This window comes from Alligator mississippiensis, chromosome 5, assembly GCF_030867095.1.
Source record: "Alligator mississippiensis isolate rAllMis1 chromosome 5, rAllMis1, whole genome shotgun sequence".
Taxonomy (NCBI): domain Eukaryota; kingdom Metazoa; phylum Chordata; order Crocodylia; family Alligatoridae; genus Alligator; species Alligator mississippiensis.
The window spans coordinates 91,617,983-91,644,719 of record NC_081828.1 but is presented as its reverse complement, the minus strand read 5'-3'; the positions used below and the strand labels follow the sequence as shown (position 1 = coordinate 91,644,719).

The following is a 26,737-nucleotide window of genomic DNA, read 5'->3' as shown; positions in this document are numbered from 1 at the left end:
ATATCCCATTTATTCCCTTTAGAAGTGGTTCTCTTTTGTTTTATCCATGTAAGTGGCACCTATTTATATTATGTCTAGATCCTGCATTAAGAACTGTGTGAGAAGACCCCTATGCTGTTTAGAACTCCACTGAAATCAAGGAACCTGCAACAAAAAGGTTTTGCCCTGTGTAGTTCTCAATATAAGTGTAGACCTTTAGCTGGCAAATTTTTTTGGCCAGGGACTTTTATGAAAATTCTTTGGGTCTGTTGCGCATCATGTGCATAATGCCTGCCTTACTCTGGGAAGTATAAGTACCACATTTACTCGAATCTAAAACAACCCCCACATAACACAGGGCGGGGGGCGGGGTTTGGTTTCTATAGTCAAAGTTTGTTCAATGAACGTTTCCCTTAAATAAAATCCCTGCTTACTTCCTACCACACATGCCAATATTACAAGCGATTTCTAGTATGATGAATCCACAAGCTGCAGCTAACAAAATGCAAAATAACTGGAGAATCTCCAGTAGTGACAAACACAGAGCTAGCACATAAGCTAAATGCTGTCACTGGGATAAAATTCGCCTTCGGTGTATACAGTGGGTTTCCTGAGAAGAATAAGAAATATGTCAACACTGGGAAGAGTAAAGAACAAACTGGGGCCAAGCCAAAAAAAAAAAGCAACTCTGTACCATACTGTTAATTCAAGATGCCAGGAAACATGCAACACTCAGAAATTTCTCTGCAGAGGACAGAAATGGATCTATCTCCAGGTATTATGATCAAGAATTCCCTTGTAAAATGGCCCAATCTTTGCCATGAGCAACATTCTATTATTAGGACTAGCTGGGAATTTTGCTTGGATGATGGTAGTCCAACAATACCTAACTTCCTTTTGGGACACAGTGATTTCCACAAATGTTTCATATGAGGTTCTGGCCAGGCAGAAAGACAACCACTCAGTAGCCAGCAGGAATATTTGATTGTTTATGCAAAGTAAAACAGTTCTAACTTGAAAGAGTGAAAGTGGCTCAGACCAGAATAGGCAACATCCTCAAATACATGAAATTTACCAGCTGCATGGGAAATAGAAATATGAGCTCCCAGAGTAAATCGGGAAGACCAAGGATTTGAACCTGCATCTCTCACTTTCAAGATGGCTACCTTAATCACAGGGCTGCTTTGTGGTGTCTCTCTTAAAAAGCCACAATTTTGCCTCAGTGTGCAAAAAGGAATCATATTTCTTGTCAACCTTTATTTCTTATTTTTGTTTAGGTAATAAATAAATAAAGTTCTTGTACTATACTCTTTGCTTGCTAAACATGAACATGAGTACGTACACTCGCTTTGCAGGAAACTAAACGAGATGCAATTTAAATTGCTGGCTCCTACCCTGGGGGTCTTTAAGAGGAGGTTAGATAAACACCTTACCGGGGTCATTTGACCCCAGTGCTCTTTCCTGCCATGGCAGGGGGTCGGACTTGATGATCTGTCAAGGTCCCTTCCAACCTACAAACTATGAAACTATGAAACTATAAATTACAAATAACCTTGGTCAAAAAAGATATAGCAAGAAGCAGGGATTTAAAAATAGGATATGAGGAAAGGCAGAAAACTAAATGCATTTACAAAAGAAATAAGGTGTTTGTCCCTAGTGAGAAAATGGTTTTGCATTAATCAACCTTTTATGAAAATCTGAAGTGTAAGCACAAATTCTTGGAGGTATTTTCCATAAATTATTACAGGAAACCCTTGCTATTCACGGGTTCGGCATTCGCGGTTTCAAATATTCGTGAATGCCACACCCGCATTTTGAATACACTTTATACACTTACAGGAGCTCCTCGGGAGCTCTGCGCTTGCTGGCACCGCTCTCCTGCTGTCATGACTGGAGCTGTGCCCCCACCCCCAGCTGCCAGGGGCACTGCTTTCATGAACACGGTAACTTATTCGCAGATTTTGCCATCGGCAGGAGATACGAGAACATATCCCCTGTGAATGGCAAGAGTTGCCTATAATTGATAAGAGGATACAAAGTTCTTGCTTCTCAGAACTGTAATAAATCAACTAGAGAATTTCTACCCAAACCTTTCACAGCCCCAGAAGTAACATGTTGCAAAAGTTCAAAGAAGGTATAACTGAATTTTATATTGAATGAACCAGGCCAAGGATAATTACTGACGGGTTTATTCTCAGAAATTCTGCAGGAAAATACACTTGGCATGCTAGAAAAGCTGATGCGTACTGCCTTTGGTGTTGGCAGTCCCTTGATAAGAGGATGACAGTTTTCCAGTAAATAGTGAAGTCATCAGTGAGTCCAGAGATGAATAAGGAGAACATTCTAAGATCCACACGTTTAACTGCAGACATGTCAAATATTTCTGGCTTGTTTATCTACCTCCATAGAAAGGTGAGTTTGCTCAAAAAGATCAGTATCTTGTCACACAATACCATGACACCATTAGGGATGATTCAGAGCTCAAGCCTCCCAGGTATGGATGTTAATATCGCATTTCTTCTGATTGACCTGCAAGGTGTCTTTGAATCTATTTTGCCTACCTCTAAAGTGGTAACCATTGATGAGTTAGGAGTATAGGACATATTTTGGGACCTGGTTGTCAGGCATTCTTATAACATGTCCTAAAGAAGCTGGTGTTGTATAAACATGGTTTCAGCGCTGGTGGTGTTTGTTGGAGTAAGAATGCTGCCATTCATTCTTCTGCCCTTCCAATTAATATGGAAGATTTTCTGAAGACATTGCTGATGGTAATGTTCCAAAGCCTTTAGGTGTTTCTGACAGATTGTCCAAATTTTATACCCAAACAGCCAGGTAGGGATGACAACATCCTGTTAGACAAGAATTTGTGTTTGAGTCCTGATGTCATGATTATCAAAACATGATTTTGGAGATGTCCAAAAGCAGCATTGGGATTGAATACCATTGTCTAGGTTTACATGTTGGGAAAGGTGGCTACCCAGGTAGGGGAAATGCTCAACAATCTACAAGGCTTGCCCACTAACTGTAACAAGTGGAGGAACAGCTGGTTGATTTGGAGTGTGCTGGTAAAGGATCTTGTTTTTTGTAAGGTTGACAAGGAGTCCAATAATTTCATACACTTTACCGAAGCAGTCAAGAGTGACCTGGAGCTCTTCAATTGAGTGTGCACACATGACAATCACCAGCACATTGAAGATAAGTAATGGAGGTGTTGGTTATCTTGGATCTGGAACCTATCCAGTTGGTGCTAAAGAGATTCCTGTCCATGCCATTTCCAGTAGGGCTGTGCGAAGCTTCGGTAGCTGATTCGATTTGGAGGAGATTTGGCCGGATTTGGGGCCCAAATCTCCAAATCTGAATCGAATCGGGAGACCAAGTAAAAGTTCCGAATCAATCTGAAGCATCTGAATTGATTCAGAAAAACTTCAGAAAAAGATTCGGCTGATTCAGAGATTTGGTCATACACCAAACAGGCAGTTGACAGCTGCCTACAGCTGATAAGTCTCTTGGGGCTAGGGGAGAGGAGAGGGAAGGTGCATGGAGAAGGGAGGGATTGGGCCTGGGACAAGCTGCCCAGCTGGGGTGGGGGGCCATGTTACTTGGGGAGGGGGGCGGAGGGGTGCAGGATGTGGCAGCGCTGGGAGCGGAGGCTCTGCCCTGCTGCTGCCTGCCCAGCCAGGGCGGATGGGCAGGGCAGGATGAGGGTGCAGCTTGCTCTGGGTGGAAAGGGGCAAGTGGCAGCATGGCATAGCCCCCGCTCCCAGCACTGTCACGCCTGCATCCCATGCCTCCCCGCCCCAGCTGGAAAGCAGCGGCAGGGCAGAGCCACTGTTCCCAATGCTGATGCTGGCGTGGCAGTGCTGGGAGTGGAGGATATGCCCTGCGAGTCACGCCTGCATCATAGCCCTCCATGCCAGCTGGGCAAGTGGTAGGACAGAACTCCTGTGGCTCTCCCTGCTGGGGTAGAGGCAGGCACAGCTGGAGGAGCTGCAGGAGAAGCCCCTATGACTGCCCTGCCCAGCCCCATCCCCCGCCCGGCCCCAGCCTCCCAGCACTTGAAAAAAAAAAAACAGCCCCACACTCACTGGCTCTGGCAGTGGGGATCAGGGCCTGATGGCTTGTAGCAGAACTCCCTCCACATAGCACAGAGCAGTGGGGGGCAGCAGGCATCACCCCCCTGCTTGGCACCTGCATGGCAGTTACCCCATGGCCTGGGTGCAGTGTGACTCAGCAAGGCACCGCACACTGCTTAGGAGCTGGGGCTGCTGAGGCTGAGTGCTGCTGGGCTCCAGCTGATATGTGGAGCTGCCCCAGGCAAATTGAACTGGGGGTTGGGGAATCGAACCAGCAGCTGGGAAGTCAAACAGGGAGCTGGGGAATCGAACTGGGAGCTGGAAAATCGAACTGGGGCCTGTGGAATTGAAGCAGTTCAATTCCCCAGCTCTTGGTTCAATTCGCCTGGGAGCTAGGGCGGCTACATGCGTCAGCCGGAGCCTGGCAGCGCTCAGTCCCAATGGCCCCAGCTCCCAGGCAGTGTGCAGCATTGCACCAAGCTGTGCTGCACCTGTGCCATGGGGCAGCTGCCACATGGGTGCCAGGCAGGGGGTGCCATCCTCACTGCCCTGCACTGTGCAGGAGGCTCTGCCACCAGAGGCCCTGATCGCTGCTTCTACAGCTGGTACATGTGGCATTTTTTATTTTTTTTTTTAAGTGCCAGGAGGCTGGGGCTGGGTGGGAGATGGTGACAGGCAGGACAGCTATGGGGGCTTGTCCACTGCTCTCCCAAGCCGTTCCAAATCACCAAATCTCTCCAAATCAGTGCCTAATCTTCCAAAGCTGATTTGGCCAAATCGATTCAGGACAGTGATCCAAATCTCCTAATCAAATGAGTCCTCCAAACTAGCTGAATCCGAATCGTATACTTCCCTATCTGCACAACCCTAATGTCCAGCACCCAGAGATACTGGCTGCTGACTCCAGATGAAGGTTTATCAACAGTGAGATATGGAATAGCTACAATATAGACATAAAAGAGTATTTCTGCAATCTGGCTCGACTCCAGTTCTAATAGTGAAGGGGTCCCTTTTCCAGCCATCGCTCAGAATGGTTGCTGTCATGTTATTGTGAAGAAGTCTGATTATGGTCATTAATTTTAGCAGGTATCCAAATCTCATCAGGATCTTCAATCAGTGTTGATTAAATCATAGGTCCTAGGGCAATGAAGGCCATGTAAAGATCTTGGTGTTGCTTGTGGCACTTCTGCAGCTGTCTAGCAACAATGATTACATCTATTGTACCTCTAAGTGGTTTGAAACCACACGAGGACTCAGGTACAATCTCCTCCATGAGGAAAGTGAGTTTACTGAGGAGAATCAGGAAATCCTCATCCACACTCTAAATGGGAGTGCAATACCACAGTATTTTCTGCAAACCAATCTACCTCCTATCTCCTTTCTTGAATATGGTAATAAGTGTGGCATCTCTCAAGTCTATGAGAATCTGTTCATGTTTACAGGTTTTCATAATGACATGTAGTGGATGTGAGAGCTTTTTTCCATCTTACTTATAAATTTCAGCTGGTAGTCTATCAGCACCACATGCTTTGTTGCTCATCTGTTTAATGGCTTTCAAGGCCTCTTGATGAATTAATGGATCTGCAAAGTAGTCCTTAATGAGGTGTTGTGGAATTGCTTTGTTATTATTGTTTTCAATATTAGAATCCCAGTTGAAGAGCTCTTGAAAGTGAGCCTTCCACTGTGTGCTGATGATGGAGCTGTCTTTAAAGAGTGTTGTTTCATCCTTGAATCTCAGAGCGATGGCTCTTGTGTGCCTGGCCCATAGGTAGCTTTGCTTGCACTGAAGAAACTACACATCATGGCTGTCAGTAAACATTTGAATCTCTTTTGCTTTATTCTCCACCACTTGTTCTTTTTCTCTTGAATTTCCTTTGGGTCTTGGTTTTAATGTGATGATCAGCATTTTGCTTCTGTTTGGAATTGATGTCATTCTGCCAAGCTTTAAAGGATTTCCTCTTTCTGTCGTTAAGAACTTGAATTTCCCTATCAGACTCATCAAACTTGTCCTGATTCTTCTTTGCGGAGAAGCCTCTTTATGTACCTAATAGATGCCTTTCTTGAGTCTCTCCCAGTGATCAATAGTGTCATGATCATCAGGGATATTGGAGAATATCTCAGTGAGGCACTACTGGAGATGATCACTTTTAGCAGGGTCTTCCAAGCACTTAATATTGAAGCTCTTCCTTGGTTGCTTGTTTACATCTATTTGGAATGATGCAAATGGACATGATGGAATGCATCAAAAAATGATCCATTCAGTAGTGTAGGTTGTAGCCATGTTGGTCTAAGGACATAGGCAGACAAGGCTCTTTGGGTGAATCTGATCTCTTTTATTAAACCAACTTAAATAGTTGGAAAACAATTTTTTTGAACCCGAAAGCTTGCTTAAAAATTGTTTTCCAACTATTTAAGTTGGTCTAATAAAAGATATCAGATACCAAAGAACCTTGTCTGCCTAGATCCATTCAGTAGTCATTCTGAGCTGATCATAGCTTTGGTAATACAGAGGTTGTGATGGTCCTAGGCAAGCACTATAATGTAGTCAATCAGGTACAAGTGTTTTGAGTGGAGATGCATCCATGATGTCTTCCACTTGTTGCTTTGATGGAACAGGGAGTTTGTGATGATGAAATCATGTTCTGAACACATGCTTAGGAAACAAATTCCATTTGAATTTACTTTTCCCATCCCTTCCTTTCCAAGTGTTCCCTTCCATAGCTGAGAGTCCAGTTCACTCTAGCATTGAAATAGCCAAGAATTTCCTTATGTTCCTTGGGGACAGATGACAAGACTTGATTGAGTTTAGAATTCTTCTTTTGTTTCATCATCTGCTTGAAGGATTGGGGAATATACACCAATCATTGTTACGTGTTGTCTGCTGGTCACTTGAAGACAAAGGGTCATGAAATGCTCACTGATGCCAACTGGAAATTGTGGCATCCAAGTTAGAATCTTGGTCTGGAAGCAAAAACCAACACTGTAGATGTGTCTGTTTTTTTCAGCTTTTCCTCTCCAAGAAAAAGGTGTAGTCACCACCATGCTCTGTGAGCTGCCCTTCTTCTGCATGTCTGGTCTCCCTAACTGAAGCAATGTCAGTATCAAATTGTGTGAGCTCTGGCCACGAGTGCTCTGGTCAGTCACTGTTAGGGTTGTCCACCGGGGTGCAGACATTCTAGGTTGCAAACTTCATTACCTGATTTTAACCACAGGACTAGCGATCTCACTAGATGCATTTTTCCAGTCAGGTGAAATGAGATAGACTATGTTTAGGGTACTTTTCCTAGCCGCTCACATACCAGCAATCTCTTAATTTATCAGCACACATCAATAGGCAGAAGAATGTCAGATCTCTGCTATATACCCTAAGTCCATCCCCGTGTCCTACTGATGCTCCATTGTCCCAGCTTGAAGGGTTCTGGTTGGATACAACAGATTTGAGTCTCCACTTCCTAGCACTTTCATCAGTTATTTACTCCAGTGCAGGGTGAGTGACATATTCTACCAAGTTAGTGTGGTAACATTTTAGTGGCTAAGTGGTCACACATGGAGCATGACAGTGAGCAGTCAGCATCTGATTAACTGAGGTTCAGCCCATGAAAGCTTGTGCTCGCACACTCTTTCTCTTAGTTAACCTATAAGGCCATATCCACACAAGCACGCACGTGCCTATTGCGGCCTCTCAAAGCAATTTGAGAGAAAGAAATAAAGAAATAAAACAAAGAAATGTTCCCTGCACTGCAAATATGCAGCACAGACTCTAAGTTTGATACCTGGTATCAAAAGAAGTTGGAAATCCTGGTATCAAAAGAAAACAAGGCAGAAAAAAGCGGTGCAGGGCATGCTCCTGGGGTGTGCCCCGAAGTAACTGGAGGCTGGAAGAGACTTGCCCAGCCCAGTCCCTCAGCCCCAGTCAAGGACTTCCCAGGAAGAGCATGGGGATTATTGGGGCCTGGGCACAGGTGCAGGGAGCAGAACAGTAAGGGCTGGCACTGCTCAGAGCCACAAAGCATCAGGTGGGACAGCTAAAGCTGGACTCTGGTCCTGGTGCTGAGAGGAAGCTGCTACCAGGAGGGAGCAAGCAGGGGGCAGGCAAGGGCTGCAGGTCAGGAGTGAGGGGCACTGGCAGGGCTATGGGTTGGGAGTGAGGAGCAAGGGCATAAGCAGGAGCAGGGCACTGGTACATCAGTGCTGCTCCGCACCACAAAGCACAGCTGCAACTGTTCCCACATCCTGGTGAGCCAAAGGGGCAGGGGCAGCTCTGTTTTTTCTATTATAAAACAAACAAAAGCAAATGCCAAAGTGAATAGATATTTAGAATTTATTTTATTATGATGACAGAGGCACTGGTAGGCTTCCAAACTGCTTTAAAATTGTAAATATATCAATAAAACATTGCCCAGTTGATATACATATTAGTGGCATTTCATTTTAATCAAAGAAGAACATGGATTTGGGGTATTCTAATGGGAGAATTTGGGGATTTTTATCATGGATTTTGTAATTTTTAAACAGGGAACACCTGGTTACCTGCTGGTGAGGTAAGTGGCAGGGCCTGGGCAGAGGAGTACTGCTGCCCAAAGGCCAGCTGTGCAGCCATGGCCCATTGGTAGCTGGCCCAGAGGTGCAGGCAGCTCTGCTGCAGTGCCTGTATAGGTGACCATGCTGTTGCCATCTGGGTCTGGCAGGCATAAACCACAGGGCTGCAGGTCCAAGAATACAGATGCTGACGCAGGTGGCAGCAGGCCACAGCCAGGGAGCAGCCCCCACTGTCCAACTGCTGAAGTGGGTAGAGTGCAGGAGCCACTTTAGGTAATTGCTGCTTCAGCAGTCCAGCTGGCACAAGGAGCTAATGTCCCCAGATACCAACTGACAGGGCCTTAGAAGCTGCTGAGGGCAAGCAACCTTGAGCTGCTCATCAGTTGAGGTTTTTATATTGCTGGGGCCAACACAGGAGCTGCCCTCAGCTTCTAGCTCCCCCTGGCTGAAGATCCAGGAAGAGCTGTGTTAGGGTAGCTTGTCATATTTTATGCTTTAAAGTTTCTCCTGTTTATAGAGTTTATATATATATATATATATATATATATATATATATATAAATAAAAGATCAAAGTTGTGGTGGGTGAGAATTGGAGGGTGCCAGTTGGCAACGTGATACGGGAAAGGAGGCAGCAGGGGAGAACCCTGACCGCCCTCCTGTTACAGTATCACGTTGCCAATTGGCACCCTCCAATTCTCGCCCACCACGACTTTGATCATATATATATTATAGGGATGCTGCCTTTCGTCTGCTGTTCCCTGGTTATCCGGTTATCTCCAGTTCCTCTACAGGAGTGAGTGTTCCGTATACTCTAGCCTTGTGGGCTATGCGTGGCTCCTACCACCCCTGTACCATGGCCCAAGCCTCGCAGGTGTAACGGATGTTGTTCTGTCTCCCTCTCTGTTTCCACGCCCTCTCTGGCGCTTGGGCTCTCCGCAGCCCTGTCTCTCTCCGTGCCCTCTCTGGCACTCGGGCTCTCTGCAGCCCTCTCTCAGGGCTCACCACGCCCACACTGGGGCTTCTCAGCAATGCCCCCTTCTCTGGGGCTTTTCAGCTGCCCTCTCTGGGGCTGGGGTCTGTGCACCCCGAATGCTGCACCCTTGCTGGCGCTGGGGTTTCCACACTGCTGTGGGCCCCAATGAGGCCTCCTCCAACCCCTAATAGCCTCACCCAACCCACCGGTAACAAACAGCAACACAAACTCAAGCCCCTGGGCTACAACACAAACTAAAGCCGCACGGCTATAATCACACTCAAGCCTACTGAGGATTCTTCATCCCGCCGCGGTGACAGATGCTGCTCTTACATTCAGGCTTCTCTTCTCTTTCCTGGCAGGGAGATCCTTCCCCCTTAGCTGCTAGGAGGGAACCCCCTCCTGGCCTCCTGCCTGTGGTTTATATAGGAGCCAGGCCCTGCCCCTTCTTGTCAGCTGGCTAGGCAGGTGTGAGCCATTAGTTCCCTTTTGTTGCCTCAGCAACCAGCACCTGAGGGGTTATCTTGGCTCTCCAAGTAGCAGGCACCCTAGTGCCCTGCTACACGCCTCCCCCATCACGATTCCAACTCACCAGGCCGGGTCTTGGTTCTTATCTGCTGCACATCTTCCGTCTCAGTTCTCCCAAGTCCAGGCTCGTATTCTTCGACCCCTTCAGCACGCAGAGGCGGAGGTTTTAAGGCGCCTCCTACCCGCCTTTTGCCCAAGGCTTACCACGTGGGATTTTATGGGATGTGCCCCGCCGCAGGCAGTTCCCCCACACTAGCCAACCTCAGTCGGTTACGCTCTGTTGGTCGAGCTTCGGCCTGATTCTCGGGGTTTTTTCTGCCTCTCACCTCTGGCCCATCTATATTCCATCCCTGTACACCCTGGTCTCTTTCCTACGGTGAGTTGTGGGGTTCCTTGTCTCCTTAGGCCTTTCTGGAGCTCCTGAAGCTTCCCCCATATCTCCCACTGCCTCCTCAACACCTTCTGGATATCTTCTTCTTTCCAGAATTCTATCTTACCCATGCCCACGGACCTTCCTCCCAGTCCTTTATACAACTTCACATAGGTTACACTCCCTACTTCTTCTTCAATGGGGTTTCTTAACATCCACCACCTAACCTGTCTAGGGAGGCCATTTACATAAATCTGAGGTCTCTTCTCAGGTTTTGATCCCCCTTTTGGTGGTAGTTCCCTCCTCCTTGCTTGTTGCCATTTTGTCCCACTTTCTTTACCAGGCTGCACTGGTTCCCTTTTCCCGGGGTCCCTCTTTGACCCATATTGCGCCAGGTCTCGGGCTGCCTGTGTACATTCTTGGCAAACTAAGCAGGAGGCTTCCCTCCTGGGGGTCCTCTGTTCACCTTTCCCTACTGTCCCAGCCTCTACTAGGCCTACTTCCCTTGGCTGCCCCTTACAGGGATCTATGCTGTTTCTCTTGTCTCGTAGTCAGAACAGTTCCTTCAGCTGATGTTTTAGCTGGCTCATCTCCTTTGCATGGTCACTCTGCCATTGTTCCCATTTCTGGTTCCAACATTCTATAAGCGCCAGCAAGGCCTCCTTTTGTCGGGTCACCGGCTCTTTCTCTACAGCTCCCTCCTCCCTGGTACTTCCCCCAGGCTGTCCTGGCTCAGCCCCCTCCCTAGGTTCTTCTGGGCCTAGGTTTCTGGGGAACTTCCCTCATTCAATACGCTTCGGGTTCTTATCCCAGGTGGTTTCTAGCTGAGCCGCTACTTCCCTCAGGGCCTTTTTCAATACTTCCACCTCTTGCTATTGTTCCTGATGTTCCAACTTAGCAGTCATCATATGTTCTGCTAATTGAGTTCCCAGTGCCTCCAACCTTTCCCGCACTGTGTCCGTGAACTCTCTGGTTTGTGGTTCCTGTCCGGCTCCTAAGATGTTTGTTACCTGTCTTTTGTCTGACCTCCCCCAGGTCCTGGATCTTTATAGCCATCTGCTCGTTTTCTTCTTGAAATCTTTTTCCCTCGATCTCCAGACCCTGGATTTCTTGCCTCCTCATTTGCACTTCTTGTTGTAACTGGTCCTTTTCTTCCTTTATCCCCTCTTCCCTTGCCAGGCTATCTTCTATAAGGGTTTTAAGGGATTGTATCTGCTGCCACAGTTTTTCTTTTTCCCCCTCCACGTTCCTTAACTGGGTCTGTAGCTGTTCATTCTCCCTCCCCTTGGTTTTTAGTTCTTCTTCCAGAGACAGCCTTTGTTTTCCCAACATCTCATACTCTGCTCTAAAGTTTTTCATTTGTTCCACCTCTTGCATGAGTACCTTGTGTGTGTCTCTGGCCTGGGTATGGCTTTTGAACAGCTGGTCCTGCAACTCCCATGCAAGATCTTCTGCACCTATACTCCTCTGTTGCCAACTTTCTAGCTCCTCCTGCAATTCTCCTATCCAGTCCTCCTGGCTATGGGCTTCCTTTTGGAGGACTCCTATTAGGCCTCTGGCTACTTCCAATTCCCTTAGCACCTTCTTTTGCTCTTCTGCCTATTTGGTGCCGGCTTCCAGAGATCTTGTTATCATTTCCTCCTGTAGTTTTTTCAATTTCTCTTCCCTCTCCCTGCTCCTCTGAGCCTCCTGGGAAATGAGCCATTCGATTGCCTGCGTCTTTTCTGCTTCTATCGCCACTAGGTGCCTAATTTCTTTCGATCCTCCCTCTTGCCAGACTGCACCTGAAGCTCTAATGCAGCGACCTGCCCCTCTGCTCTCTCCTTTTGGGCTTTTGCTATTCCTAGCTCCCACTCCAACCGGTCCACCTTCTCCTCCATCTCATCCATCCTTAGTTGCCAGTTGAGCTTTTCCTGTCTCTGGTCTCCCACGCTTCCTACCTTTCTGGGTTGGGGCCTCAGTCTTACTCCGTGAGACTCCTGGCAATGGGCTTACTCCTTCTGCCCCGCCTCACATACTGTGGCCCTCCCTACCTTTTTATAAATCCTTTCTCTATTGTATTTTCGCCCACAGGTTCGTTTTCCTTTCTTCTTTGCCCACGGCCGAGCGTTTCCCGGCCAATGCACCACTGTAACAGGAGGGTGGTCAGGGTCGCCGTGCTGTACCCTGACCGCCCTCCTGTTATAGAGACAAATGGACAATGCTCAAAGTAAGACACCAGAAAAAGGCCAAATTAAGAGGTGTGCTCGTGATGGGTCTGTTGAACAAAGGAATATGCTGACAAGATAAAATATGGACAATATGCTGACTACAGAGAGACCAATCCGAAAGCACGAAGTCATCAAAGGAGTCAAGTTAAAGAAAAGCATAAAAGGGGGGAGCAAGAAAGTTAAGTGTGTCATTGTCATCATCATTGTCATCCTGAATCCAGCTTTAACACCTGTCTGGACGGTCCCAGCCAACTACGCACTGTTTGCTTCAGGAACTGAGTGGCTGTCTTTTCTGTGAAGCAAAGTAACATCTGGGATTGGGTGACACCATTGTACTAAGTGCTTTTTCTCTCTCTGAGTATAGAAACTACTAAGATAATACTTGTATTAATACAGTTAGACTTTGATTTTAGGACACTGAGGTGTCTGTGTTCATATTTCATGTTCCATTTAAGGGTTACTTGTGCTTTAGATCCCTAAGCACTACCTGCTGGACAGAGGTGCTAACAGCTGGGCAGGGTCAGTTTGCCCCAAGTGGCACAATATGCCCCACAGTGAAGTGCATATATTCAGATACATGTGCTGAGGCACAAATTTCTGGCACAAATTTGTGCCACTGCTACATGAGCTGCTGCAAGTGCACATGCCTGCATGTGTGGACACACCCTAAAGTTGTATATCTACCCTGACTTGTAAGTAGTAGTCAAGCCCACCAACATCCTACTAACTTTTGGGGTGTTATTCCTTATTTACACTAGTGCAACTGAAAAGAGACTCAGCCATAGTCCATCCTCTAAATCACCAAGATGGATCCAGCTTTAAGTGCCAACCGTATACAGGTACATTCGTGGGACAGTCACAGAAAAGAGAGACAGGGCCAAGGTGTGGGGAAAAACACTGGAAAATGGAGAAGAACAGGGAAAGGAGAGATGCAGACAGAACATGATGGAGGGATGAAGGATGAGTGAGAGAGAGAGAGAGAGAGATAAAGATGAGGATCAGTAGGTTGCTTCCCTTCACCCCCACCTCAGGAAACAGATCCCATTCCCTAAAAGGAGAATTCTTTCCATGAGCTTTCGTGATCCTTATACACAGGCAGCCTGACAGAGTAACAGCCCTGTGTCTCCTACTAGACATTGCGGATTACTGCTGAGGCACAATAGAAAAGAAATCTTAGCAAGAGCTGGGGTCAGTAGCCTCTGGCCCCTCTTACAATTTTGCTTTTACTTTAGCCTGGGGCAAAGCGCAGACCATTCTCTTTTTGGTTGACTCAGCTGACCTAGAGAAAATACTTGGAACAGGAGTGAACAATATGGTGGATTTTCTCTAGATAAATCCTCTTAAAGGTTAAAACACTGGGACACTGATTCTGTCATTAATTTCACTGACTCACAGCATTTGCTTCAAGCAACAGGACAGAGGTTAGATTTGCAATAACTCTTATAAATTCCTCCATTTATTTTCTCTCTCAATATCTTGCTATCCTTCTTCTTTCTCACCTGCCAGCAGCTTGTGCTAAACTGATGAAAGCTTAAGAATGAAAGAATCACACATTTAGTGTTTGGACATATTGCAGCTGTCACACAAGAGTACAAGCACTGATTAGTCTTTTAAAAGAAGTATTCCATGAGTACTTTGGCACGAGAAGTCTGATTTTTCAGCAGGAAAGCATGTTTTATACTAGAGTTCATGGAGATAAATTATTCTAAAAAAACAACCTCTTTGTTCATACTATTAGAACAGTGCTAATTAAGAGTGCAGTTCTGTTCTTAAATCTACAGCATGGATTTCTAAAATGTGAAACAACTTGGGTATTTGAAGAACTGCCAGTACCTTTGGCATTAAAGGAACACGATCAACTTCAATTACTTTGATAAACCAACTTTTGAAAAAGATAATTGACTTTTTGATACAGTATTCTTTAAATAATATGACCTGACTTTTTTTCTTTTTAAAAATATCATTCAAAGCATTTCTTATACGAGCTGTCCTGGTCTGTTGTTAATATTTATAAGGATCTAATCAGCAACACAAATCCTGACAAGCAAATTGAAGCTAACTAGGCATAAATGCTGTCAGATGTGCAAAGAGAACAAATTGTTAAAAAAAGAGATTTTTTTTCCAACTCCTTGTTCAGTTATAATTATCTACGGTTACTTGCAATTATAGTAGGACCAGTGTTTTCAAGCAGAAAAGTGTCTTCCTCAAGCAGATGGAGCCCCTTTACTGTTCATCTGCTGTCTTTCATGATGCTGGCAGATTTTGAAAAATGGGTGAGGGTTTTCCTATTCCCCACCCCCAGAAGACAGACTTTTCAGAATACACACAGGCATACTCTGCTTGCTGAAACACAGGTTATTTCCAAGTGACTTTCATTCAATCACTAAAATTACTCCGGTTTTATGTCAGTGTGACGAAGAGCAGGGTTTACCTCCTTCTTGCACTACGTGCTCTTGCCAAGACATTCCTGAGCATGCTCTGCATGTTCCTGCATGCATGCTCCAAACCTGGAAATGTGCCAGTGAGCTTGCTCTGGATCATTCCCAGCAACTCTTTTCCAGCATGCCAGAGACCAAAGTTTTGAAAGCAGCTGCTGGGGAGGAGCCCCAAGCAGCCACACCAGTGTATTTCTGGGTTTGGAGTGTGCTGTGGGAGCAGGCAGGAAGACGTATGCCGAAGTTTCCTAGATGAAGCATGCTATTGATTAAAGAGAACTGTCTCAAATGTTTACCTAAATATACAACTGATTTTCACTTAAATATCCTTCATAGAACTTCCTTCTCCATTACAGTGTGACTTTTGAAAGTCTTTGTAATTCACAGTTGGCCTGAGAAGGAAGTGCAAAATGAGAATAGCTGTTCATGCAAGTTTTACAGTCTGCAGATGCACAGACTTAAGACAGTTCATATAAATGCATCAAGTATTTCTGTATGTTATGTAAATAATAACTATAACAATAACAATAGTAATATCTGAACCGCAGTCAACCTCCACATCTTTACAAATGTGACCAGTGCTAACCCTGAGCCAGCTTCACCTTCTGTGTCCTGATATTTGTATCCACCCACAGGAATCCTGTACACAAACTGATGACAATGTGCTGCGTGCCTCATTGAACATAATCTATTTCACACGCTTGCTGGGATAATTCACCCACTTCAGCTTCCATAAACATTTAGCCTAAAGGGAACAGTTTGGCTAGGGATAGTGTAATAGTTTTCAATAACTCTCAAATTTCACAGGCCACTAATGCCACCAATTGGTGATTTCTGGTTTATTTCTGATATTGGCACATGGGCATAGGACCCATCCATGAAAAGCAAACTAAGGTTTGCTTAAGGCAGGCTCAGGTATAAATATAAACAGACTCAGCCTTGTTTTTTCCCCTCTTAAATTTTCTTTCGTAGTACAATTTTTTTTTTTTTTGGAAGAAAAGGAATTCCCTTATTACAAAAGTTAATACTAGCTCTCTTTGTTTGAGATGCTATATGATAATCATAATTTCTGGCACAGTGATCAGACATTGTCTACATTGGCTGATGAGCTAGCTAAACTCTTTGGTTTTGATGAACAGCAATTTTCATTTCCTAAATCCATTCCATTTCCTAGTCCTGTTCTTTTGTTCTGTACTTAGATCCCAATACCTTCTATAATCTCTTTTCTCTATGCTCTCCTACACCTGTGACATCAGTGATAAGATTTACCTTCCTTTGATCCTGCAGCTCCTTGAATCTGCTGTGGCTTTTGGCCTGATTCTATTAAGTTAGGGATTGTCACCTGGGGGTACTTGGGAAGGCCCTAGGGGGTAAGCGCGGGTGGGCAGGGATGGAGTGCTGCCACCCACCACCCCGCACCGCTGTGTCCCAGGAGCGGTCGCATGCAGCAGCCTCTGCTACCGTCCATGACACTGCGCTGCTGCTGCTCCGTGATCAGCTGCATGCCATCTTCCCCCCCCCCAACATCTGGCCGCCAGGGGTACACTTATTAAAAAGAATGGAAAACCCCCTGTGATAGCTAGAACTAAAAGAGTTAATAAGCAGTTATAACAAAAGAAAATGCTTTTTGAAGGTATCTGAAACAGAACTTATGAAACTGATTTTGTCTGTCTGGAGTATAACCCACAAGAATTATATATAACTTTTATATTAATCTTGAAACAGAAACTTAGCTAATTTTATAATCTTTTTTCTGCTAAGAGATAGTAAAATAAACTTAGGCAGGGACATGTTAATCTCAGACCCCAAAGTAATGTAGTGTGATTTGCTTATTAAGTAAACCCAAGCTTAAGCAGTAACTTATTGTAATGATTTCTAACACCTATTAACCCCATAACAGCTATAGAATAACATTATGAATAGCTATATAACTAAAAATTAGCATAAACAAGATATAAAAGAACATGCACGCTAAGTAACCCTCAGGAAGGACGGAACAAAAGGCACATTGCTGTTCCATTTCCCTGGATCTCTTATTCCCTGTGTGAATGAAGTCCAGATCCTGACTGAGGTACCTCCTCCGGTTTTCCTTCTGACAGCGTAAATTGGGGACGCCTGACTTCGCTGAATCAACTTGACGTGTTTCTAACTGAAGGACTATCGATAAGTTACTAACCAAGTGGGAACTCTTAGTTAATTTCTCTATCTGTTTTATTATTACTGCCAATTTTAATTTGTATTGTTATGTTGTCTGTTTATTAGCTTAACCTTTTTATTAACTGTTATATGTGTAAACTATATCTTTTGTTGCTATAAGTAAAATTTATTCTTTCTCATCAGTGAAACTTGTCATTGCTTTCCTTCCCAACATCACCTCCTCGATCCCAAACCAAAAAGCCCAGTGGCTAACAAAGTTGCAGTATTCAGTCAGCCTGCAACTAAATTGATATTCTCACAGTGCCCAGCTCGCCTGTGACAACCCCCACAGTGCTAGACTTAGCACTTGTGCTGGACATGATGCTCAGGGCCAGTCAGAGCATGTACCACACCTGCACTGGACTGTCCCTATGTTATAGATACAGGGTCAGTCTGGATCAGGTCAACATACCAGCCCTGTGTGCCAGAGCCAGTGCACAGGCCAAGTCCAGCATGGCACCACATGCAGAGTGTAACCTAGACTGGTGCCACATACGCCATGCAGCATGTGGGGCTGGGCTGGCATGTGCTACATATGGTGCATGGGGCTGGAGCCAGCATACATGCTGTACACAGCATGTGGGTACTAGCCTGGCATGCATTGCATGTGGCACCCACAGTGGTCTGGCCCTATGCACTGGCTTCAGCATGGAGGGCATGTCTATGGGCCCTCCTCACTGACACTGCACTTCACAGGTGGGTATCTGAAGAACTGCCAGGACCTCTTGTTGCCCAAGTGTTACCCAGCTGTGACCCAGGAGACACACTGCCAATCCTGAGAGGGGCGAGGTTACGCACCAGCATCTGATTAAAAAATAGGTGAAGGTAGGAAAAGGAGAGGTGCCAAAATGAAAGGGTAGAATGATGCTTTACCTTCCCTGCACAGTATTCCTCTGTTCCTCTCCAGTCGGCAAAATGACTGTGACATCCACCATCCTGTTTATCATATTTTCCTTCATGTTTACCAGGTTCTGATCAGGGATGACTTCCACGTCTGTGGGAGGCTTTTGTTCACTGTGGATTTTACTAGCTGTGGGAGGCTGGCCTGGTGGAGGGGGAGCTCGAGACTTCATTTTCTTCCTTAAGAAATAAAAACAAGTAATAAATTAATGGGCATCTTTACGTATGCTCTGGGAGTGAGGGTGGGGCACTTTAATAATTAAGCAACCGTGGGTGGGCAGGGATGGAGTAGCAGCATCTCGTGTATTCATATAATCACAGAAAACTAGTGTTGGAAGTGGTCTCAGGAGGTCATCTAGTCCAACCTGCTCAAATCAGTACCTTCCCAACTAGATCAGCTAGGATTTTGTCAACCTGGGCTTTAAAAACCTGCAAGGATGGAGATTCCACCACCTCTCTAGGTAACCTGTTCCACTGCTTCACCACCCTTCCAGTGAGAAAGTTTTTCCTAATATCCAACCTCCCTTGCTGCAACTTGAGACCGTTGCTCCTTGTTCTGTCATCTGACACCACTGAGAGCAGTCTAGCTCCATCCTCTTTGAAACCACTCTTCAAGTAGTTAAAGGTTGCTATCAGAAGTCATGTGCTTCAGATGTTTAACCATTTTCATCGTCCTTCGCTGGACTCTCTCCAATTTGTCCATATCCTTTCTACTATCCACCTATCTGAGTACCGCCTATCTATTACACCCCCAAGCTTGATGTCATCCACAAACTTCATTAGGGTGCAATCCATCCCATCTTCCAGATCGTTAATGAAGATATTGATAAAAACTGGCCACAAGCCTAAGCCCTGGGGCACTCCACTTGATACTGCTTGCCAACTAGACATTGAGCCCTTGATTACTACCTGCTGAGTCTGACGATCCAGTCAGCTTTCTATCCACTCATTTCTGACCAACTCAGCAGTCCACACTATGCTCTCTTTATCAACTATATTCTCCTAAGTTAATCACCTGGACCCAGGCCCACCTACAGAATTCTGTGTGAGAACTTCTGACCACAAGGAATTTGCAGTAACTCAGAAGATCTTAAAAGGCAAGTGTGTTTTCTTGATTCATAGAAAGTTAATAAGAAGGGAGAAACAGGGCTGGTTACCACCATATGAAAACACATTTTTTATTTTTTCTTAAATCTGTGCCTTTCCCTGCCAATTTAGACAAGTTCTACTCAACGCAAGTACCTCTGAATAATTAAGCCTCACTAAAGAATCCAGCCTCTCCAACAGTTTTTCTCTTATCTCGGAGACTAGCTTTTATCTGTTCCAAAGACCTCTGATGAACATTTCCAGGCTTATCTGAGTGTACTTTACCCGTGAGAGTATGTGTGTGTGCATGTGTGCGCATACATGTGCACGCACTTCTTCAGAATGCAAATCCCACGAACAGAATCATCATGTCATCCATATAACCAACAGTCAATAAGGCTATTTATCATCATTAACCTAGTTCTTCCAACCCCAAAGCTAACTAGACTTGATTCTAATGGCTATCAAGAAACCTAGTCCATCAAGCCCAAATATTATACATATTCATGATATGCATAAAAATACTGCAGATTATTTCCATGTTTGTCAGAGCTTCAAGTGGAAGCTTAGTTAAACCAACTCTGAGCGTTTGGGAAAATCCAAATTTTCAAAATCAAAATGCAACAAGGATATGTCTTGTATAGTGCAGGTATGAAAACAAATAAGGCAAGGATACCTACACTTAACCTGCTAGTCGAAGTCTGGGCTGTTTAACTTGTGAACTGTGGATAGTATATGGTGTGCAAAGGGTTAGCATGCAGCCTGCAAGCTCCTGGCATAGCCACCATTGTCCCGCCATTGCTCCTACTGCAGGAGCTGAGTTCTTTGGGCTCCCCACTCTCCTCTGGCTTCCACTTCCTGCCCCTGAACCTGGGAGAATGATGGTGCAGCAGGAGGGCCAGTGTGCCTGAGCTGCATGTATAGTGGAGGGGGCAGAGTACCTGAACTGTGTGCATGACAGGGGAGAAGGCCTGCTTGCACTGCACATGAGAAAGGCACGTGCCAGGTTGCTGGCACTGCAGGTTAGTGGCACTTGTGGCCAAGAGGGGAGGAGAATGAGGTATTGTGTGTGCAGCAGAAGGAGCTGGGCTGCCTGTTCTGCAAGGGTGGGAGGGAGCTGTCTGTGCAGCATTGAAGAGGGGTAAGCTGGGGAGATGCTGCATGCATGGTAGCGGAGAGCCCAGGGAGGCCTTCCACTGCCACATACAGTTAGTGGTCCTCACAGTCTGCAGCTTGCACCTCACGTGGCCCCCAGGGCTGCAGCCCACAGCCTGTGGCCCCCAGCTGCCTGGAGGTTGGATAGACCTGACCTAAATAATCAAAACCACTCTGTCCCACTTGTTTTTTTAGAGACTTTAAGCTCAGAAGAGCCCTCTATAATCATCTGGACTGATCTCTCACAAGACAGAAACCTGAATCATTACTTTCCTCCCTGTCACACTATAATTCATGCATCTGTCAGGGCTGTTTTCCTTCTCTACCTCTCTGTATTGTTGCAAAATTTAATAACATTAAACAAAGCTAATCATTTCTCCACAAGGCTTGGGTGATTAAAGTATACCTGCAAATGGAGGTGCATTATGTTGTATGTGCATCATACACATTTACTTGGAACATTTCTATGGTGACAGAAGTATTTGAGGTAAGTATCAAAGAGAAGCTATGCTAATACATGCTCCTGTTTGGGAGTAATTCAAATTCTTGTTGAACATCACCATATTTGATTACCTTCTGTAGTAAAGGGTTCAACTGAACCCTGTGAAACCAATGGTAGTACATGTATATCAGCAGTCTCCAAATCATTCAAATATATGGCAGACAATCTCAAGTTTTATAACATGAATCTCTCTGCTTTGATGGCTCTCTGCCCCTGCATAGATATTGATGGGAGCAACAGATAGCTCTAGATGTCCTGCAGTCCTTTCCCACTCCTTACTCAGAAAATTTGCCACTTAGTTTCAACTATATTTACTATATGCAAAACAGAAAAAAGTAATTCTAATAAAGCTCCTATTGATTCAAGAAGTTGAATTTGGGTTCCAAATACTAACAATGAAAACAAAGTCAGATACTACAAAATTCTAATAACCATATAAGTGGTTTGTGCAGAAATGAATGCACAACACTGTTCACTTTTTAACAGTGAACAGTTGAGATATTGTATCCTACCTGGCAGCACAGGGTTACAAGAGGTAAATTCAAACTGCAAAAAGTTGGTTCATGTCCAGAGGCAGGATTTGACTGCCCCCAACTTCAACAGTTCTTGGATCCAAGTTTTCACTAATTTATATTCCAATGATTTATACATCTGCACATTACTTTGGAAAACTCTTTGAGGACTAGAGAGGAGAGTGCTGCATCCAAATCCAGTTTCTCACATTGTCAGGAATGGCAGGACCTTATGACAAAATTCTTCAGAAATACAACTTGTAGCAACAAACTACACTATTGGAAAATGCTTATTCTGCAAACAGGCCCTGGATAAACATAACAGGGCAGTCTGTCCCTTTAAGAAGGAACAGTCAACCCTGTTGAGAAAGGCTAACTGCAGGGCATTTGGATAGTCCTTTAAAAAGGTCCCTGAACAGTTACCAAGGGAGGAGAAAGTAAGCTGTGAGCAGAACAGCTTGCTACAAGGAGGGGCCAGAGACAAGGTCTCCCCTCCTATTGCCCAGGACAGGGCAGAAGGGTTTTTTGTTTGTTTGTTTGTTTGTGTGTTTACTTGTATGCTGCTTAATGACTGGGTTTTTTTGGGGGAGAACTGGCTGAGGAGCTCCTCAGAGAGCAAAATCCATCTCCTAAAAGCCAGCAGGCTGGACAAGCTGCTTACTGTAAGTATATAAGGCTTCTCTAAGCTTCATTAATTTACACTTAGCCCATTTTATGCCAGTGTAACTGCCCTGGAATCATTGGAACACAGTAATGAATCTGACCCTTCATTAGGAGACAGGATGATAATTATTTTGCACAGTAAAAAGAATTATCCTGAGACAGTCAAAAATACTGAGCCCAACCCCATTCTCCTTATAGTTCTGCTAGACTGTATATGTCTCACAAGAATACCTTGGTAAAATAAGACCCAATTCATACAGTATCATGCTAATGGACCTGTAGACTAAGAAAAGGTAACTCTCTGGACACTCTCTAAAAGTTAAGTCCCTAGAAGCTGATAGAGAGGTTGCATCAACTTCTACCACTGAACAAGCATCATTCTTAGTACAAAAGAAGAACCATAATCTCCATAAAATCAACTTTTATTTTTTCCTTTGTTTGAAGGCAACCAAGCAGACACATGATAAGTAACTGTGCGCGCCGGGTCTGACCCCGGGTCGGGCAGGCCGGGTCGGAGAGGGCGGGCGCCGAGCTAGAATTAGGCACAGACACGTAACGGTTGATTTTAAGATTATTTTACTTACACCGAGATGGTCGTGGTGTAGGCTGAGAACTTGCTTGAGTTGCGGTTACAACAGAAAACGCGAACACACGTGGAGGTTGCAAGGCTCCACACAGACAGAACACGAACAATCACGTGGAGCTTGCTAGGCTCCACGCAGACAAACTCCGGATGTCCAGGACAAGCGCACATTAAACTCGTCGTTACGTCTTATAGTAGGCTCCGTTCGAAGACGGGAAGAGGTGGGCGGTGGATCAGGCCGCCAAACTCCTCTGAGCAACACACAGGGTTTCTATTACCCTGCCGCGCACACCCAGAGTCCCCACAAGATGGATGCGGAGTCCTCTTCGGCTTGGGCGGAAACTGCTCAAGCCTCTTATACGACTAGCAGGCCAATCGCTAGCCGCCACATATGAATAATTTAGCACTAGCCAGTTGCGGGGCACAAATTTGCATACGACGAGCGGGAAACCTTTGCACCGTGCATTTCTGTGTTGCAAAGAAAATGCACCCTGCAAAGATCGCTGCAAAGTGGCGGGAACACTCCTTTGCACGCAGGTTTTCTGCGCAGCAGAACTCCTCCGTGCAATGAAGCTGTATACCCACGGGGATAATTCTTAGTGCCAAAGCACACACAAAAAAAATCAGACCTTTGGGTCATGACAGTAACAAATATTTATTGCTGAATAACTAAATAGCTGACTTTGTACTTGGGGCATATGTTTAATAATTAATATCCCAATGACCTAAGATGATTAGATTTATGTTTAAGTCAGATGTTAGCATAAACAAATGGAAAAACAGTAAAATGTTTGATCAAGCTAATTTCCAAAAGACTGGTATATAAACACACTGAATTTTTGTCCGTTTTTATTTAGGATATCACTTTTGCTACATAGTCAATGTAAACAGAAGTCCAAGGAAGGCAAAATGCACACAGAAACAGGTTATTGGTGGTTGGTGAATAAGCAGGAATGATTGGTGACAAGGGTAGAGGGAGAGCAAACTCTGGAAAGCTCAGGGCTGAAGGGGACTGTGAAGTTTAGCCAAAGGTCAGACAAGGACCTGACAACTTCAAAATTAATTTTCTTTTTAATTAAACCCCCACATTACCTGCACACCATGCAGGCTCATGCTGGAAGACTCTTTCTCTGGCCAAATATGTAGTGCCAGTGACCCATGTATGTGGCTGTGCAGTGCAAAGGAGCTGCCCCATAAGCAATGATTTGGGAATGGCCAGCGTGACACCCCTTTTGCCAACATCTGAATGTACACTGACAACTTCTGTGGTATGCTGCAGTCTACTGCATTGCTTGAAAATGCTCATAGTATGAGACTGCCAGCAGAATACCATGACATTAGCAATGATGTTTCTATGGCACTGCTGCTTTTACTTAATGTGTTGTGAAGGCAATAAATACCATCAATTAAAAGACTCACAGAGAAAAATGGTACTATACTGGCACTAGTGCCAATTACACCAAATAACCTGCTTAAATATAAATGACCTTAATCAATCACATACTTTTTTCTACTTAAGATTTACACATATTGACTGATGAGCCACTTTCTACCTTGGGCCCATATTCTACTGGAATGATTGCACCAAAATATTTATAGTTAAAACTCTGACTCAAGTATGAAAGATTAATGTGGACATGGCTTTTCAAAAAATGAAGAGTCATGGTTTCTTCAGTTCTCCATTGGCACAGGGCTATATCTAATTCTAGGTCAGGGGTTCTCAACCAACTACCACAGTGCCCTTTGTCTCGGATGGCTAGAGCCGACTCGAGGTGATTTAGTAATTACTCATTCGCTGGGTGGGCTGGTGAATAGAGAGGCAGACAAAGCTTAATGGTTGCAAAACTTTACTTCCGCCGCTTGTAGCCACGACGCAGACGGTCCGGTCATTTGAACAACTATGTTAGTTGTTCCAGCTGGCAGGGCTCAGACCAGCTCATCCGTCCACAAATCAAGCCGGCGGGGAAGGGTACGTCGAGGATTGTGCTCAGCGACGGGGAGAAGAATCGATAGGTGATCAGTCTATCAATCAGCTCAGCCGCAAGTCAGATCTCTTTTAGAAGCACTCTGCAGCGTGCTCAAAGTTCTCCGACTTGGGCGGAAGTCGCACAAAATTTTAAACGGCTAGCAAGCCAATTACTAGCCGCCACATAGGAATAATTTAGAACTGGCCAATAGCGGGACACACATTTGCATTCGAATGGCGGGAACTCTCTTGCACCGGGGTTTTTCTGTTGCAACAGAAAACCTTTGCTGTGCAAGAGGCTCTCATGTGGCGGGAAATTCCATCGTGCCGAGGCACCAAAATCACTGGGTTGTGACGTGCCCCCTTGCCGACGGCACAACTGGAATTTTAGACACATGAGCACATCATAAGGCATCTTTGTTTCAGGATTTACTGACCTGGCAAAGCTTTAACAACCAATATATATATAAACAAACAATTTGATAGACCGGTCTTCTTAACAAACTATAAAATATAATAACTTGAACATATAACAACAACTATTGATCATCGTCTGATTGGAGAACATCTGCTTGGGACTCCCCTCGTTTATTAGTCAGTCCGTCTTCTCCTATAACAGACAATGTCAATAAAATACTTAATAAAATGAGAGAAAATAGTATCATAGCAAGTCCTGACCAAATGGACATTCGCTGTCTCAGTGTTTCCTTCACAACCATCACTCTATTGACTTGAATGAACTGTAGTTTGGTGCTCAACGAATCTCACAATCAGGCGGTTGTGGATTACTGCTTTGCTGGGGGTTAGACCTGTGAAGAAAGAAAACAACAACACAAAACAAAAGAGACTCATAATTGGATTCACTGTAAGGATACTGGGTGAACGTCGGAGCGGCGAGTCATCCAGTTGTGATGAACGATAATAGGAGGACGATCGGGCTTTTCTTCTAATTGGACAGAATAGGTATTAGGATATTGTCCCGACCGTTGAACGGTTCCTTTGTGAACTTGTGGATGAGACTGATGAGGGTGTGGTATTGAGATCCACACTAACTCATCTGGCTGGAACTTGGGTTCCCAAGGTGGGGGTTTCTGGACATTAGTTTCGTCCCATAACGGTTTAGCGGTGTTCAGTGAGATGAGAACATCATGATTGAATTTAGTCCAGTTTTTAAACGTCCCTCCTCCTCTGAGGCGAAGTTGTTCTTTGTACAGGCCTATGTGTCTTTCCACAACGCCGTTGAACTGCGGGTGGTATAGCAGATGGAGATGCCATGCTACATTGTGAAGATGAGCAAATTTATCTAGAGCGTTAGAGTTGAACGGGGGTCCCCCATCAGACTGAATCTCATGAGGGGGTTGCCAGGTAGCAAATACAGCAGTTAAGGCAGAAATAACAGCAGTGGCATTGCTTTTTCATAAGGGAATAACTTGTAACTGTCTTGTTCCCAAGTCGACAACAACTAATCCTTTGTTTGGCGGTTTAGACCCTGGGAGGGGTCCTAGCAGATCTACCTGCCAAAGTTTTCCTGCCTGAAACTGTGAAGAATTGAAAGCTCTGAGCTGATGTTTGGTTCTATGGCACTTTTCTTTTGCACATATCTCACAGGCCTGAGCTACCTTTTCCCAATCGTGCTGAGCTCTGTATGAGGCCGGCTCCGCAAGGGTTCGGCACCAACGTTGATGGCAAGCCCGTGGTCCTGGGTGACCCCAATTTTTGTGAAGCCACGTGAGGAATGGATTTATTTCAGGACTGGAGGTAGATGTGATAGGCAAGACTATGTCGGTCCGGAGTGGATCTTCTAAGAGCTTATCAATGACCTCATGTACTGGATCAGTGTCCAGACGGTGTGACTTAGTGTGTTTAACCAACGGGAGCCGTGCAAATTTAGTTAACATTTTCCAGATGTCTTGCCAATCATTCAAATTTTCAGAGGGAAAGGCTGTACCGGTAAGGATTTTATAAATGTATTATGAATCAATTGCGATGATTGGAACGGGAAGCGAGTCGTTATGATTTGTCAGACAATGTTCTAGTACCTTCAGGAATCCTAACAATTCACATTT

The 26,737-nt window shown here is 45.0% G+C and overlaps 1 protein-coding gene across 6 annotated transcripts in view; it reads right to left on the bottom strand.

The window, feature by feature from the left end:
* Window positions 1–26,737, bottom strand: part of COBL (cordon-bleu WH2 repeat protein) — a 273,635-nt gene that overhangs the window by 176,923 nt on the left and 69,975 nt on the right. For all 6 annotated transcript variants that reach the window (XM_019483861.2, XM_019483865.2, XM_059728586.1 and 3 more), the window contains exon 2: window positions 18,178–18,384. In XM_019483861.2, the coding sequence (XP_019339406.2) occupies window positions 18,178–18,384 (207 nt within the window). The remainder of the gene's footprint in view (window positions 1–18,177; window positions 18,385–26,737) is intronic.